The sequence below is a fragment of the Clupea harengus genome, unplaced genomic scaffold (genome assembly GCF_900700415.2).
Source record: "Clupea harengus unplaced genomic scaffold, Ch_v2.0.2, whole genome shotgun sequence".
NCBI lineage: Eukaryota > Metazoa > Chordata > Actinopteri > Clupeiformes > Clupeidae > Clupea > Clupea harengus.
Window position 1 is genome coordinate 34,063 of NW_024879687.1, and position 16,131 is coordinate 50,193.

The window sequence follows — 16,131 nt, forward strand, 5'->3', positions numbered from 1 at the left end:
TTCATTTATTTATGAAGTGATTCAACATTAAATGACCAAAGTGTGAAAAAGTATGTGAACCATCTCTCCAATAACTGGTGTGAACCCCTTTAACAGCAGTGATTAAGGTAAGACACACATTTCCACAAGTTGTTGATCAGTCCCACAGTTGGGAAGACTTTTGCAATTATTTTTTCACAAACAGAAAAACTTAAACTCCATGACATTAGTGGGCTTTTAGAGGACCCTCTCCTTCATGTTCATGCATCTCTATTGAATTTAAGTCCAGAATTATACTCTTCTGACGTAACCATTCATGGGTAGACTGATTTATATGGTTAGAATCATCTTTCTGAAAGATCCGACTTCTCTTTGCTGTTGCTTTCCCTGACATTCTTCCTCAGAATTTCGTGGTAGAATTCATATTTCTGTCAATGACAGCATATCTCCATCCTGAAGCAGCAAAAGAGTTCCAAGCTCCACTTTTGTTGGAAGGTAGCTTGTGGTTTCCACGCACAATACTTCTCATTTAAACTAAATGGTTCTGTTTTTGACCCATCCAGCCCGAAACCAGTGGTTCTCTGGCTTATCTAGTTGGTCTAAAACTTTAAAGACAAAGCAATGCTCTTCTCCGAGAGAAGTGACTGTCTTGATATCCTCCCATTTATAAAATTCTGTGTCCAGTTTTTCCTTGATACTGGATTGATGGACTGATGAATTGATATAGAATCAGTTTTGCTGCCTCAGGACAGCATACCATAATTGATAGACTATATATTTTGCATTGTGCCAGGTAATTCTGCGGCAGAATGTCATGGTATTTATCTGTGAAGTGCAGATCAACAGAGGGACGGTCTGTCAGAAAACAAACACGAAGCAGGTCATACAAGAAAGTCTGATAACATCAGCTAGTTGAAGAACTTCCGTACTTTTTTCATTCTTTTCCATTCCAAAATTCTTCTCAACTGCTGTGCAGGACCAATGAACAAATCATGGAACTGTTTGATTTGATTTGTTCACACCAGTTATTGTCATTTCATGTTGGGTTATTTCGTCAATAAATAAATAAATAATAATTACACCCTTTGTCAATAAGTATTCTAACCTATCAACCTCTATCAATTTTGATCACTTCTGATCTGATCACATTTTACATCATATTTATGCAGATTTGCAGGAATCTCCACAGGGTACACAAACTTTATAGCTAGCACCACTGAAAGTATGTCTTACGTGCAGCTCATTCACACTGGAAGCCTCCTGGCCCTAAAGATTTGAACTGTTGTCCCTATCCCCTGTTACTTCTACGTTAGTTTTGTGACTTGGATTTAGACAGAGGCCATTAGTAACCAACCACTTACAGGTGAAATGGAACCATGTTTAATATGTTCAACTGTTCGACTCGAAATCATGAATATCATCTCCGTATTAGTACCCCATTTAGCCTGAAACAAGGTCGCTTCTTGGAGTGCAATCAAGCAGGGTGAGTCCTAGGGTAAGTTCCATCACCCCTAGGCCACAAAATATCTACACCATAGCAACATAATACAGGCGTACACACACATATTAAGAGGTCATTCCTCTGGAATGATGTCCATATCTCTGAAACGGGGCGGGAATGTCCATCAGTCCTTCATCATTTCCGGTTCTCTCTGCTCCTGTGCTTCAACTTCCAATTGTTTCTCTTTCGTCCAGAAGCGGTATGCTCGCGATGTGCACATAAAGCCTCCGTATAATGTCAGCAACATCATGGACCCGGAGAACATCCTGTATCCCATATCTGCTATGCGTTTTGCAGACATCATGGTGGATAACTGAGGAGATAAAGAAAAATGGTGCAGAGTCGAGTTCATTATCAGTTCCACGATCAAGTTCAGTTTGTCAGAACAGTAATGTGCATATCCTACTAAACTTCAAAATTCCTGATTAGTTACTCACTAGATGGTTGAATAGATCTCGCAAATCTGTTATACTTGGAATTTGTTTGAGGTGGCCAGGTAGCCTTCTTAGCTTGTTACAACTATCAATGACTAGGTGACAGTACTGCGAGTCTTCGAGATGTGTATAAATTGTCTAGCGAAGAAATCCGACGATAGCATCTTAATCTCATGACGAGGATGAATCATTCACGTTTCAACTATCACATCAAAACAGCTAACTAAATGGTTAACATCAACATTTGCTGTCACATCAAGCATGCTAGCCGAATATTACTTGCTAAGGATATCTTGTTAGCAGCACACGTTATTTCCCCCAGATTGGCTGTCTTCGGGTACTACTATAACCTCAGTAATTGTTGAGCTATGAAATGTTCATATACACGTTTTACCTTTAACAAGGCAGAGTAGATGTTACCGTGTGCAACCCTCTCAATGTCAGCGTTTGTGATGTTTTGTAAAGGCTGACTGTCGCTCCTGCGCACTGCAATATATTATACGTGTACCGCGAAGGGACAAAAATAAGCAATCTGAAACCAGAGTGTACAACTTTAATGTCTATGGTGCCCAAATGACAGTCGTCATATTGTATGCTGTGGATAAACATTTAGTGAGTTTGGAGAGAAAGGGAGAGAATGAATGAGATTTTGGAAAATCGACAAAATCAAGCCCCTGGTAAACTTTATTTGTATACAATAACTTCAATTATTATTATTATTTGTATACAATAAGTTAAATAACTACTAGAGGGCGCCCGCATTCGTCGTTTCTTTTGATCAATGGTCTTTTTATTGATTTTTCCCATCTCATTGAAAACAAGACATGTATAGACAGTAGCCTATACAATTTAAACCCCACCACCCCACCCACCCTCCGTACAGACTTTAGACCTATTAGCTATTTCTCTTTCCCACAGCTAAAGGCGAGTTTATTGGCCAAGTAAGTTTGCACAAACAAGGAATTTGACTACGTGTTAAGTGGCTCTCATTGTACATGTGCATGAAATGCGCTATATAAATAAAGTTGCCTTGCCTTCTTATGCCGTTTTATGGTTCTACGACTCCGGCTCACGAACATTTATGGTTCTCCGATGGTTGTGGGTGTTGCAAAGCAATTCAGCACCAGAACAGTAGGTGGAGTAGGCTAACGTTTTTTTTTTTTTTTTCCCCGAAGACCAGCCTACTATCTCATGATGTCTATTGGCGTGGAAGTTGTTGATTGTTTATTTACCTCCTCCCGGCCTTGTTCTCCACACACACAGTGAACGATGGCAGAGAGGACAATCCTAACGATGGCAACCGACAGAGAGTTGATGGAGTTGGAGCTGCTGAACATTGAAGAGCAAATTCTTGTATTGCGCATGTGGAGACAAGAACAACAACAGAAGAGGTGACGGAGGCGGAGGTGGTCTGTACGTCCACTAAATCAACCGAGGCCATCACACATCAAGCACCGAGAGACGGAGTCCAACTACAACGAAAAGGTAAATATTTCTTGGTTTTTGAACAGCCTGTTTGTGTTCGACCTAGCATTGCACTCAGATCGGGAGAGCCACACTGCAGATAGACATTGTCGGTGTAGGCTTCAACATTTTGCAAACGCAGTACAGGATAAATGGTGGTAAATGAGCCTGTATTGTAGATGTAATGCAATTGCTAAAAGACCAACTGTTTATGGGTGAGTTGGCACAGTGCTATTAGAATATAAAATATGTAAACAATACCCGCTATCTCGGTCATTGTCGTTAGCAATCCATTCCATAACAAAGACTTAAACTTAAACTTAAACTTAAACTTAAACTCAAAATGCAGGGACAAACACCAACTGTCTGTTCTTAAAGTGCCTACATTGTTGATGTAATGACTGCAGTTCTGTAACATTCACCATTGTAGCCATATGCGATTTCCATATTGCTAAAAAACCAACAACACGTTCTTTTATTTTCATGAACAGCCCTCAACTTGCAGCAAAGGACCATCTCCATCCACCTCAACACCTGAGGCCTCCCCTGAGCCATCCACCTCCCAGGTTCCAGACACCGTCCCCCGTCCATGATGCTGCCTTCTCCTCTGTCCCACACTGCAAAAAAGAGGAAAAGAAGCAGGGGGAGCAGGATTATGGTGGCTTCTCCAGTCAGCTGGCCCGGTTGGAGGAGCGCAGGCTAGAGCTATTTAGTACCATTTCGGGGGCAGATGAATACGCCAGATTTGGCCAGACTGTGGGGGACATGGTGAGGGCGTTGCCGTTAGAGATGCGGCGTAATGCGATGTGCAGGTTGTACACCTGGTTGCGTGAACAAAAGGGCGGATTCCAAGACTTCGGCACTTTATAAATAGTTATTTTATAGTTAATAGTTCGTTTGTATTTTGCACCTTGTACTGTATTATTTCTTATTTTGCACATTATTTGTTTTATTTCCTATTTTGCACTGTATTATTTCTTATTTTGCTCATGTACCTTGTACTTTTCTTCTTTTATTACTTATTTTGCACCTTGTTGTTATGTAAATAAAACACCAAATAAGTTTTGAAACAGTTGGGATTTTTTATTCACATAGCTGAAAGTCATGGTAAAATCATCAGGCCATCTGGGGTCAAGTGTGCCCGCGACCGCTCCCTCTGGGGTCATAGAATTGCATCAATTCATGTCTCACACCTATAGTAGCTCTATTCTCGTTAGTCACGTCGAGGCCATATTGAAAACGAAAACGAGGCTCGGTTGGGTAACCCGACCGGAAGTCATTCTCTACGATAGGAAGAGTAATGATGAACGGAAAAATGAACCACAAATCTTCTGCTCTTGCCCCCTATAACCGCGACATTAATAGATAAATGGGCGGACGAGAAACACCAGATCCCTTGTTCAGGGACTTGTTCAGACCAAAGGGAATGGACAAAGGAGTGTTATTTTCAGATTCCATCGATTCAGTGTTTTGGGCTACTTACCTGGGGGTAGGGGCGCCTCACCTGTTTAGCTGGACTTGGGTAGAGTGGGGGTGGTGTCAGGTCGACTGACTTTTAAACAATGGGTTTAAAAAACAAAAGTTATACGGCTTAATACTCAACTGACTTGTTAATCGAACTTTTACGAAGTCATACGACCAAACACAAAAGTGACTTGTAAACACATGATAAGCAATATCTGAATGAATTTAACTAAAATTCAATAGACAACATTGCAGAACTATGCCAATGTACAGGATTTATTTTTTATTTCGATGTAAGACATTTAGTGTCTGATGATTGAAGGAAGATAGGTGCCAGTCTTCAGGTGGAGGGTCTTGTATGCTGTGGTCAGTCAAAATTAATTGAGTCTTGATGTGTTAAATTCTGTAGACTTGTGTAAATACACAAGACAAGCTGTAGGCTGTAAATCTGTAAACACAGCTTTGAGTGTATTATAGTCTCTGAATCCTGTGTAGAACTGGATTTGCTTGTCGTCACACTGAAAGCGTTTGAGGAGGAACTGATTGCCACGAAGAGTCGAAATTTCCTCTTCCTGGCGAGCAATGGACTTGCAGGCCTCTTGAAGCTGCTCCTCCAAGGACAGGGGCCGCTGAGTATAATCGTGATCGGAGTGTGGCAAGCTTGTCTCTACTTCGCTGGAATGGTAAGGTTAAAAAAAGAAAGGGAAAGATGCTTTACAATAACAAACACTTGAGTTCCTCCTCCACAAACAAAACAGAACTATCTTAAAGATTTACTGCCACGCTTGTTTCAGCTGTGATTATTTGGATTAAATGCTTCTGTTCTGTAGGTATGCCTTTTTAAATCACAAGCATTTCATCCAAATAATCTCAACTGAATCAAGTGCGATAGTGCAACAAAATTATCAGTGATAAGGCTCACCTTGATGTGCAGGCAATGTCCTCTTGGAGGTCTTGTCCCATTGAGTGACTGCAGATATGATCAAATGTAACGTTATTTATGTATAATGAACAACTGAAAGTGATAGAAGCAAATTAATGTACATTAGAATGAACCAATTAGCTCATATAGGCTTTGGGTGTTATACCATGACTCATCACCCCGTGCGTCCTCTCCACAGGTGGCAGTGGCAACATGACTGAAAAACAAACTGTCGCATTAATTCAATTCAGTAGTATTTAGTTAAATCGATGGTCACTGGTCAATACTGACTGTTGGACGAAGGTTGTTAAACATTGCCAAAAATAAATACCTTGCCGTTCTAACAATCGTCCGCCTGCCAGGCTTGATCGAGGACCATGTAAAAAGAGATGGCACAACCCCCTCCTTCAATTTCCTGATGCCACAAAGCGTCTTTGTGAAGGACTCATCAGGAAAGTGATCGGAACACACTCTCGTGTTATTTGCGATCTGTCAAAACAATGACCATAACAACTAGCATCAAAACAAATCAGTAATTGATACAAATCTAGCCAGCCCGACTTGCATTTGGCTGGTGTCTTCGTGCTCTGCTTGCTAGCTAGCGTAGCTAACGTTTGCTTTTATTGTGTTAATGTTGACTAGTTTTGCTTGAGTAACATTATGCTCTTAAAATCCCGAAAATTGTTTATTTAAAGTCGGCTCGCTTGCTAACTTTAGGTAATGCACCGTTAACTAGCTAACGTCTGCTCTGGTTTTGCTATTACAGTAGCCTTTGTACATTATTGTCTTACCTTAAAATGCTGCCCAACATCTCTCCTTATTTTCACCACCCATTCTCGCCGAATTGCAGTATTGACAGGGAAGCGGTGGAATGTTTTTCGTTTGCCAGATTCCTTTCTTTTGTAGGACCTGCACTCGGGGACGCAGCAGTAAGACATCTCTCTGGTTTGTTGTCCAACCCAGCCTCGTTTTCGTTCAGCTCGCTATCAAAATGGCGACGCGCATGACTACGGACTACACAGCAAGAATTGTTTGTAACCATAGAAACCACTCCAGAGTCGCACGTGCTCTTTGAGGCAAGGACACCATAGACATATATAGACATATATATGTCTATGAAGGACACTATGTAGTGCGTCTTTTCTCCTCTTTAGCATGTAGTAGCTAGGTCTATATTTGTATGAGACAAGACAACAGGTACAAAAGACTATTAACTAGACGTTAACTCACCAGACCATTTGTCTATGTTTTCTATTCCGTACTTTACGATTGTTTTCCTTTGAACAAGGAAGTGTACCAGTTATGTCTATGGTTCTAACACTAAAAACTACAAACTTCCGGTCTACTTGGTCTACTAAAACGTTGGTGGCAGAGAAATTCGTGTCGTTTTGTTAGAATAAAAGAAAGAAAACAACGCGATCAAAGGAAACTCAATACGTCAATAGACATAATTTCCATTACACCAGACTCAAATGTTCACCAGACTGAGACCTTCAGTAGAGGTAGAGATATGACCAGAGACGCTAAAAGGACTGGTATTATCCGAACCAGAACCAATCCTTGTTGAAACCCTCCACGCGTACGGACATATTTGAGGACAGGACAGGAATGGAGTCCCATGTATGTTGCCAAGCCAAAGATGTCTCGTCTGAAAATGAAGATCCTGGAGCTGCACCTTACGGAAACTTTATAAACTATTACACGTTTAACCCACCAGAGAACCGTTTGAGCCTTATACCCCCTAGTCTGCTCCAGGATCTCGGATACGGTGCCAATGACAAAGTTGTGATACTGGATGTGGGATGCAACTCAGGGGTGAGTCTCTAAAGATCCCTTTTAAGATTTGAACGTGGAGAGGAGACTACACAAGAGAAACAGGACTATAAGTAGTTATTTGTGATATAGCTGTGTAATAAACGCGGCGTGTAGTGTGAAGAAAGTAATATCAAGTTTGTAACACAATTAAACTTATGTTGAACATGGTGTTGTGTATTACGGAGCTGCATTAATGAATACTAAATATTGACAAGTGCTCTAACGTGTTTGAGTGGATAAGGTAAGGGAGTGGGGTTTGTGGTGAAGAGAAACCTGCAATAACTTGTATGGGTAGAATATGTGACTATACAGAGGCTATTTTGGTTGTATATGTAAAGTCGGGGAACTCTTTGAAGGGGACAGTGGTGAGCATACAATTGTTTGTCAGTAAATATTATAGGACATTTTGATAGGAAGGTTGAGAAACAGGAGATAGATCTATATTCTTTAGATTGGTTAATCTCTAGTAACAATCATTAGGCGACATACCCCTTCTATCATATAGGCTACACGATAGGCCTAAAAGTAGACTAAAAACTCATCATCAAATAGGTTAGTTACAGGCTGCTATGCTGCAAGAGCACAACCATACTTAATTTGACCAGAAGTTGGTTGGTCAGCGTTCTCATTCTGTTTTATTCAAGCCACGCACCCCTTGCTGTAACTCTGCGCCCCCCTGGTTGCCGGCCTCTCACTTTGGGTCTACTGCTCTAGAGTAATGAAACCAGGCCAGGGAGGTGAAAAAGGGGTCAGAGTGGATGAGAGTCACTTCGTGTAAAACAGATAAATGCTTTGGTAAACAACATAAAAGTGCATCTCTTCTCCAACTTATCTTATTTTTGTCTGTGCATCTGTTCTCCAACGTATCTTATTTTTGTCTGTGTCTGTGTATATCGGCAGGATTTAAGTGTGGCGTTATACAAGCATCTTCAGCAGGAGAGCACACCTGCAGGGCCTGGAGCGGAAGGAAGGCTTCACCTGCTGGGCTTCGACATCGATGACACGTTGATACAGCGGGCTCAGAGCTCTAACCCTTTCCCCGGAAACGTCTCCTTCATTCCCCTGGACTTCACTCAGGACGAGGCTAGTCACGCTCAGCTGGACGCCTACCTGCGGACATTCGGCCGCTGCATGTTCCACCTGAGCGTGTGTCTGGCTGTCACCATGTGGGTGCACCTGAACCATGGGGACGCGGGCCTGCTTGAGTTTCTCTCGCGTCTGGCCGCGGTCAGCGAACACCTGCTGCTGGAGGCGCAGCCGTGGAAGTGCTACCGCTCCGCTGCTCGGAGACTGCGCAAGCTGGGCCGCACCGACTTTGAGCACTTCAAGACGCTGGAGATCTGCGGGGACATGGCGAAGAACGTACGGGAACATCTGGAGAGAAACTGTGGCATGGAGCTGATGCAGAGCTTTGGAAGCACAAGCTGGGATCGGAAGCTGCTTCTCTTCAGGAAACGCACAGAGATAAACAAAGGCTGATGACGGGACAAGAAATGCTATGGACAGCCAGTAGTCTTTGTTTTTTTCCTCTGTTTCTGCTTTAAGAAAATCGAAAATAAATGAATTTGTCAAAGTTAAATATTCAGCAGTCAATCAACTTGACATTGACGTTTTCTTTGCTGTTTTTTGTGCATTCTGTATTCATCTGATGTTTTATCAGTATTTTTTTTCTAGGTAGCAAACACTTCTCTGTTACGCCTTCATTTTCTCTTCCTCACACACAGAGAGAGAGAGAGAGAGAGAGAGACACACACACACACACACACACGGAGTGTGATCTGGGCCAAGGGAAAAGAGATGCTGGCTTGTTCCCACCACACCCTGCGCGGCTACACACCACTACCCTCTCTCTGATCCCTTAGATTACTCCCAGAGGATATGGGATATCACAGACAAAAGCCACCACAGAGGTGACCCAGCCATGCATGTCTTGGGTTTCTTCAACTATAGGGTTGCAAAACAGGATGTGATGATGCCAAGTCCCTCAAGGAGATTGGTTAAGTAGTAACCCATGTCCGGGTAAAGATGAAGCCAAGCTACAAGAGGACATGGAGAGCAATTATGGGGTCTGAGGTACTGGACCTTAAAGACATTTTGAAACAATGGATTAATGATTTAAAAGATGTTGGTATGTGACTAGCTATTCAAGTGTATGAGAAAAAGTGTGAGTGGTAAAGACCTCAGTGGTTGAATGAAATAACTGAATTTTATTTACAACTGGATCTAAACTTGCTCTCATATTTTGGTAATTTTCAGTAGTATCAACAGAGTAAGACAAAATTATTTTCAAATATACTTACTGAACTCACAAATGCAATTAGTCATATATATATATATATGTTCATCCTTTTTGTCATAAAGTAATAGAAAGATGGGATCCAGTTGTACTCTTACAGGCTATTCTGTTAGTCAGGTTACAGGACACAAATAGCTGTCAATGGTACAAGCAGTAATACAAGCATTTGAAACAAGTTAAAGGCCCCTCCCAGCACCATAATGGTCTCTATACCATTGGTCAATATGGTGACATCTACATTTATTTTGCCATGCAATATGCCATCTCTGATTAATACGATAAAATAAAGGTATCTATGTATTTTTTTGTATCTACTCCAAACCATAGCAGCAGATTTTCAGATCTGCAATCGAAAGTATCTGAGGTGAATGAGTACAGTCTAGCACATGTGGTATGCAGAGCAGGGGGGATTGAGGAGGCCCAGTGGTGGGGTTTCCCAAGAACGACTGCAGGGCTAGGACCACGGTGGGTGTCTGAGCAGTGTCTCAGTAGGAGCTGTATCTGATGCTGTCGCGTAGCTCCGTGGTCTTAATGAGGAGCTTTGGGCTGGGAGAGCTGCTTCCATTCACAGCTTTGGTGTCTGAGGGAAACGGGACAATATCACTGCCTGTTACAGCAATCAAATATTGTATTTTCGAAATATTTGACTGAAATATTTGACTTGAATCAAATATTGTATTTTGAAATATTTGAATATTTGATTGAATTACTTTAGTTTGCATATGTCCCTTACACCACCATGAACGCAGACAGACATACTCACTGTATTGTGTGTTGGGGACACACAGACAGACATACTCACTGTAATGTGTGTTGGGGACAGAGTGGATGCTCAGGGTGGTATTCTGGCCGATTCTGAGAATAACGAGAGGCAGAATTTTACTTTTGTCTGTAGGTGTTAGTGACAAAACATGTCCTCCCTTCATTATTTTACCACCAGAGGGAAATATGGAAGTCCTTGTCAACTGCTGATAAAGATGTTGGTACAAACCTGATAGTATAACACCAAATAATTTCAAGACATTTTAACTGGGTATAATGAGGATTGTGCATATCAGATGAGTCCCTCAGTAATTCTGGGCCTGTGTATCTATACCTCTTGCTTCCTAACTGTTTGCGTATACTCCTATGCATCACACAAATCCTAATATTGGTATACATTTACAGTTGCAGTTTTTGGCATGGTAAAAAAACCTCCTCACCTGCTCTCCTCTCCTTCCAGCAGCTTCCTGTAGGTGGCGATCTCGATGTCCAGCGCCAGCTTGACGTTCATGAGGTCCTGGTACTCGCACACCTGCCGTGCCATATCCTGCTTGGCACGCTGGAGGGCATCCTCCAGGTCTCTGATACGAGCCTTGGCATCCTTCACCGCCATCTCGCCACGTTCCTCTGCCTCTCCTATCTGGTTTTCCAGGTTGGCACGCTGATAGAGAGGACAGGGTCAGGGCTATCACCAGGATATTGTAATGAGTGGTATTTGTTTACCCAGTCCCCTCTAGAAAATACTGCATTGTTGTGTTTGTTGTTTTCATGTGTTGCATGACTGTTAGAGGTGTTCTGTCTTTCTAACTCAGATTCTCATATTCTTATTTGTCTGATAACTTTGGTATCATCATTTTGCTATCCTCACTAATCATTTTGGTGCATTGACTTCTCATAGTCAAAAATGCAAAATACCTAAAAATAATTAAATTGGTTTAATGAGGGCCTGAATTAAGAATTAGTAACTTAAAAGTTTGTATTTGAAGGCTCAGGCCTTACCTGTCCTTTGATAGACTCGATCTCATTCCGCACCCGGCCGATCACGCGGTTCAGCTCAGCAATCTCTCCTTTAGTGTTACGCAGATTGTCTCCATACTGGTTGGCTTGTTTGGCCATCAGTTCAAACTACAAACAGGTATCAACAATGGCAATTCTTAACAGAAGGATCAAAATACATTTGCAGAAGATTTACATGTTGTGACATACAGTACCAACACATTTCATTCAGGTTTATTGGTTTAATGGAAAATCAAGACATAAACCACTTTTTTGAGACAGCCAAATGAGTCTTATATTAAAAAGCCTCGTACCTTACTCTTGTACCAGGACTCAGCCTCATCTCTGCTCTTGGATGCAATATCCTCATACTGGGCCTTGACGTCCGCCACTATCTGGTCCATGTCGAGGTGGCGTGAGTTGTCCATCTGCACGATGACCGAGGTGTCCCTGATGCTACTCTGGACCTCACGCAGCTCCTGAGTGGGATCAGTTGATTTTAGTTAACTATGTGTGTGTGTGTAAGTGTGAGTGTGTGTGTGTGTGAGTTCGCGAGTGTCTGCATGCACGTCTATAAGTATGCATCTATGTTTGTATGTACAATGTGTGTGTATGCATGTATGTATGTATGCATATATGTATGTATGGAGGTACAATATTTGTGAATGAATATGTGTGTGTGTGTCTGTGTTTTGTGTGTGTCTATGCATGTGTGTCAACGTGTGTTTGATATGTATGTGAGTGGTTCAAATTCCTGCACTCATGTAACTGATATACAGTATGTGTCTGATATGAATGTGAGTGGTTCTGAATTCTGCACTCTTATGTAACTGATATACAGTATGTGTTTGCTTTGTGGTATTACTCTTCATTTCTGATTCACCTCCTCATAAATGCTGCGTAGAAAGTTGATCTCATCTGTGAGAGCTCCGACTTTATCCTCCAGGTCTGCCTTCACCAGGTAGGCAGAGTCCACGTCCTGACGAAAGACACAAAGTAGCAATACATTTTAAACTAAAGCTGATTCATTACAAAGTTATCTCCTGGAAATTTCTTTTTATAAAGAAAATAGTATGGGTATTATTCTATTTCTATCTAAAGGGCTCCTGTGTTCAAGAAAGTAATTAAGAAAATAGGTAAATATGACCCCCCTTAATGAGGGAATAACTAAATGTCTGCCCAGCCAGGGCTTGTGATAATGATTGGCATGACACCATTCCCTCTGATTGGCTGCTGAGTAAGGTTATTAAGATTTGTATTAGACATTAAGATAGACACATTAAAGGCATACAGAGGGCTAGTTTGGAAATATCTTATATTCCCAGTTAGTTGGCTTACCAGGGAACCCAGTGACCTATTCCACAGAGGTCTATGAGATAAGGTGACAGTCTCAAGGTGGATATAATGTATCATGTTTTTATCCTATAGGGTCCCCACCCATCTTTTTGAGAAGAGATATGATACCTGCAGACACATCTATTGCTAGTGAACTTGGAGAGGTGTGGCCCTCTCTCACTCTTTTTTGGCCTAAGTTTTCTTCCAGGGTAAGTCCTGTTTTCTCTCTCTCTCTCTCTCTCTCTCTCTCTCTCTCTCTCTCTCTCTCTCTCTTTCTTTTGCTTTCTACAAATGCCTTTCTGGCTGCTGTCCGTGTGAGGTAATGCTGTTATTGTCTCCTAGGCTCACATGGGATACTGCTCTGACTCTCACCTTTTTCAGGATCACAAATTCATTCTCAAGGTTGTTCCTCTTGTTGATCTCATCCTCGTACCTGGGTGAAAGGGAACAAAAGGAGCCAGTGATTGAAGCTTGCATGACCACACAGTTCCCTCATGACCTTTTGCATTCAGTAAAATATCTCTCTTCTCCCCAGGCTTGTGTAGGGGCTGATCGAAGCTTGTGTGACCACACAATTCCCTCCTGACCTTTTACATTCAGTAAAACATATTCTATTCTCCTCAGGTTAGCGTATCTTTGAGCAATGCACAGGGTACCTCCACTGAGTTTCATGACCTGGAGCTCTAGTCTACAAAAGAAGGGGTGTGTCCTCAGAACTGTATTTTTATCAGCTTCCTGAGATGTATCTTCCTAGCGTCAGTGTCAATGGGAAAGTCTAGGCAAAAAGTCCAGAGGGGATTTCACAAAATCCAGGTGGAAAATAATACTAGTCAAAAGGAATTTAGGCTGCCTGGTAAAATAAACCCATTCTAATGTAAATCATTTAATTCCTGCTAATTTCTAAAATGCTAATTGGGTAGATAAATCTATGAGCTAAGTGGATGGCTGCAGTGATTGTCTGATTGGCCTCCTACTTGTGCTTGAAGTCCTCCACCAGGCTCTGCATGTTCCTCAACTCCCCGTCCAGCTTGAACTTATCGTTGTTGACCACGTCCAGCTGCCTCCGCAGGTTGGCCATGTAGGCCTCGAACATGGGCTCAATGTTGGAGCGCTCCGGCCTCTGGTCCTGCAGCAGCTCCCACTTGGTCTCCAGCATTTTGTTCTGCTGTTCCAGGTAGCGCACCTGAGGGTCGGGCAGGTGGAGGTGAGGCGAAACAGGTGAAACAGGTGACACAGATGGACATAAGATGGATGGGTGTACAGTACAGGAACCATGAATGAGGAGCGAGGAGTCAGACAGACGGAGGAGACACGATCAGATCCAGAGGATTGAAGAGGTCATGATCAGTCTGGCTTTAGTCAGACTTCAGACAGAGTGTAGAATGTCATCAGTCTAAATGTAAAATGCCTGCTGTTGCATTCAGCAATAATTTTTGACTCTCATCACAAATGAATGTATTAGAGACTGACTCCCTTTCACACCGGTTGAATAGCTACACTGCTTGGTTCAACATGATGTAAAATTGCATTATGACCAGGGGTAATTATGAGGCACAGACAATACCAACTAATGACACATCCAATTCACACAGAATTTATCTTAAGAATTGTTAGGAGTGTTGAGTAAGATATTATGTCTGATGCCTTTGGAGCCTTTTAACAAGTAGTTATACCTCATGTGTCTGAATTCCATTCCATGTAATGATGTTATCTGCACTTGTAATTGCTCCAGGCAAAGACCCTGAATAACTCCACGCCCAGCATTCCATTCGAACTTTTGTCATATACATTTTTATTTTTACGCAACAGTCTCACTTCAAGTAGAACTGCAACAACAACAACAAGCAAGAAAAACACAGCTCTCTCTGTCTTTCTCTCTTCCTCTCCTTCCTACTCTTTATTCAGTCTCTCTCTTACTCGCTTTCTTTTTTCTTTCTCTGGCTCATCTACCTCTGGTAGTCCTTACCTGTATGAGCTAGAGGGCTTTACTCAGTATTAGCTGTGTGCTGCAATGTTGAATGTGTATGAGAGAGATTGAGGGATAGAGGGAGAGAGGGAAAGAGAGAGAATGAAAGAGGGAGAGAGAGATGCAGAGTGAGAGAAAGGGCAAGAAAAAGAGTGAGGGAAGGAGAGAAAGAGAAACAAAGAGAAAGAGACAGAGAGTGAGAAGGAAAGAAGGAAGAGGGAGAGAAAGAGAACGCAAAAGAGGGAAAAGGATAAAGAGAGCAAAAGAGAGAGAGAAGGAGAGAGAAGGAGGGGGGAAAGTGAGGGCATCAACAGGAGCCTGGTTGTGATGAGAGCTCCTGAGACTGTGACTGCGTTTGGGGCTGGAGGCCAGCGGATTGGGTTGCCATTGTCCCAGGCCTGCCCCGACACAAAAGCCCCGTTCAGGGCGCTCTGGGACCGACCTGGCCCTCTCATCAGGTTACAGTGCAAGGGGCCGAGAACTGGGGCACGGGCTGATAACCGATCCCTCTCACAACAGCCTCTCCCTGGGCCCGCGCCCGTACCCCCGCCCGCACCTGCACCCTCTGTAGGCTGGGTCAGTCACCCACTTTCACAAACACTACACCTTTGTGAAAAGATTGAAGTTTTCACACTATCGTACAACAAAATGCCCTTACTTCGAAAGGTGGTAGATTATAAACTCTTTTTTTTTTGTTCATGAATATCCTGCAATTATTACAACATCCTAAATGCCTGCGCACCTGCTGAAGAGACTGGCTCAGTGTACGTGCAGAGAGTGCTGCACAATAGTGCCTTTGTGAGCCCTGAGCTTACAGGCTCAGCTTGTTTACAAGATGTGTAGTGGTATGCAGCATCAGTGGCAGCCATCTTTAAATAGACACTGATACACTTCAATTTGGCACATTTAAATAATAATGTCAGGATGTCAATAAAAATACTTACAGTACTGTACAGAGAGTTTGGAAAGCTTTTTCTCTCAGTCAGGGTGACTGACATGTATAAACTGACAATAATACATTTTATTTAGTGATGTTTTAATGACAATGATACTCACTGTAATATCTTTCCCATGTAGACAAGGTGTTTTATTACTTTTGGTTTGGTACAGTGTCTGCGAGTGTTAAGATGTGTTTTTTAGCTTTACCTTGTCGATGAAGGAGGCAAAACGATTGTTGAGGGACTTGATCTGCTCCTT

General features: G+C 42.3%; 4 protein-coding genes across 7 annotated transcripts; 1 reads left to right on the forward strand and 3 right to left on the reverse strand.

The window, feature by feature from the left end:
- Positions 1–1,343: 1,343 nt before the first annotated feature.
- LOC122129878 (cytochrome c oxidase assembly protein COX14 homolog) lies at positions 1,344–2,431 on the reverse strand. The gene is made up of 2 exons (XM_042704605.1): positions 2,309–2,431; positions 1,344–1,793 (listed from the first exon to the last, which is right to left on the reverse strand). The coding sequence occupies exon 2, from the start codon at positions 1,782–1,784 to the stop codon at positions 1,605–1,607; it is 180 nt and encodes a 59-aa protein (XP_042560539.1). The 5' UTR covers positions 1,785–1,793; positions 2,309–2,431; the 3' UTR covers positions 1,344–1,604.
- A 2,679-nt stretch (positions 2,432–5,110) lies between these two features.
- On the reverse strand, positions 5,111–6,759 carry LOC122129876 (THAP domain-containing protein 2-like). 4 transcript variants are annotated; one of them, XM_042704602.1, is made up of 5 exons: positions 6,556–6,759; positions 6,096–6,253; positions 5,931–5,993; positions 5,765–5,812; positions 5,111–5,512 (listed from the first exon to the last, which is right to left on the reverse strand). In XM_042704602.1, the coding sequence occupies exons 1-5, from the start codon at positions 6,700–6,702 to the stop codon at positions 5,356–5,358; spliced, it is 573 nt and encodes a 190-aa protein (XP_042560536.1). In that variant the 5' UTR covers positions 6,703–6,759; the 3' UTR covers positions 5,111–5,355. The 4 variants fall into 4 exon arrangements, with proteins under 4 accessions (XP_042560536.1, XP_042560535.1, XP_042560534.1 ...); XM_042704601.1 differs by having other exon boundaries at positions 5,111–5,517; positions 5,931–5,981; positions 6,556–6,756; XM_042704600.1 differs by having other exon boundaries at positions 5,111–5,517; positions 6,556–6,756.
- Positions 6,760–6,768: 9 nt separating this feature from the next.
- LOC122129875 (pre-miRNA 5'-monophosphate methyltransferase) lies at positions 6,769–9,158 on the forward strand. The gene is made up of 2 exons (XM_042704599.1): positions 6,769–7,579; positions 8,480–9,158. Exons 1-2 carry the CDS (start codon positions 7,373–7,375, stop codon positions 9,056–9,058), a joined length of 786 nt encoding a protein of 261 aa, XP_042560533.1. The 5' UTR covers positions 6,769–7,372; the 3' UTR covers positions 9,059–9,158.
- A 688-nt stretch (positions 9,159–9,846) lies between these two features.
- On the reverse strand, positions 9,847–14,151 carry si:dkey-222f2.1 (keratin, type II cytoskeletal 8). The gene is made up of 8 exons (XM_042704604.1): positions 13,943–14,151; positions 13,341–13,401; positions 12,517–12,612; positions 11,948–12,112; positions 11,637–11,762; positions 11,078–11,298; positions 10,678–10,730; positions 9,847–10,455 (listed from the first exon to the last, which is right to left on the reverse strand). Exons 1-8 carry the CDS (start codon positions 14,122–14,124, stop codon positions 10,361–10,363), a joined length of 999 nt encoding a protein of 332 aa, XP_042560538.1. The 5' UTR covers positions 14,125–14,151; the 3' UTR covers positions 9,847–10,360.
- Positions 14,152–16,131: the final 1,980 nt, after the last annotated feature.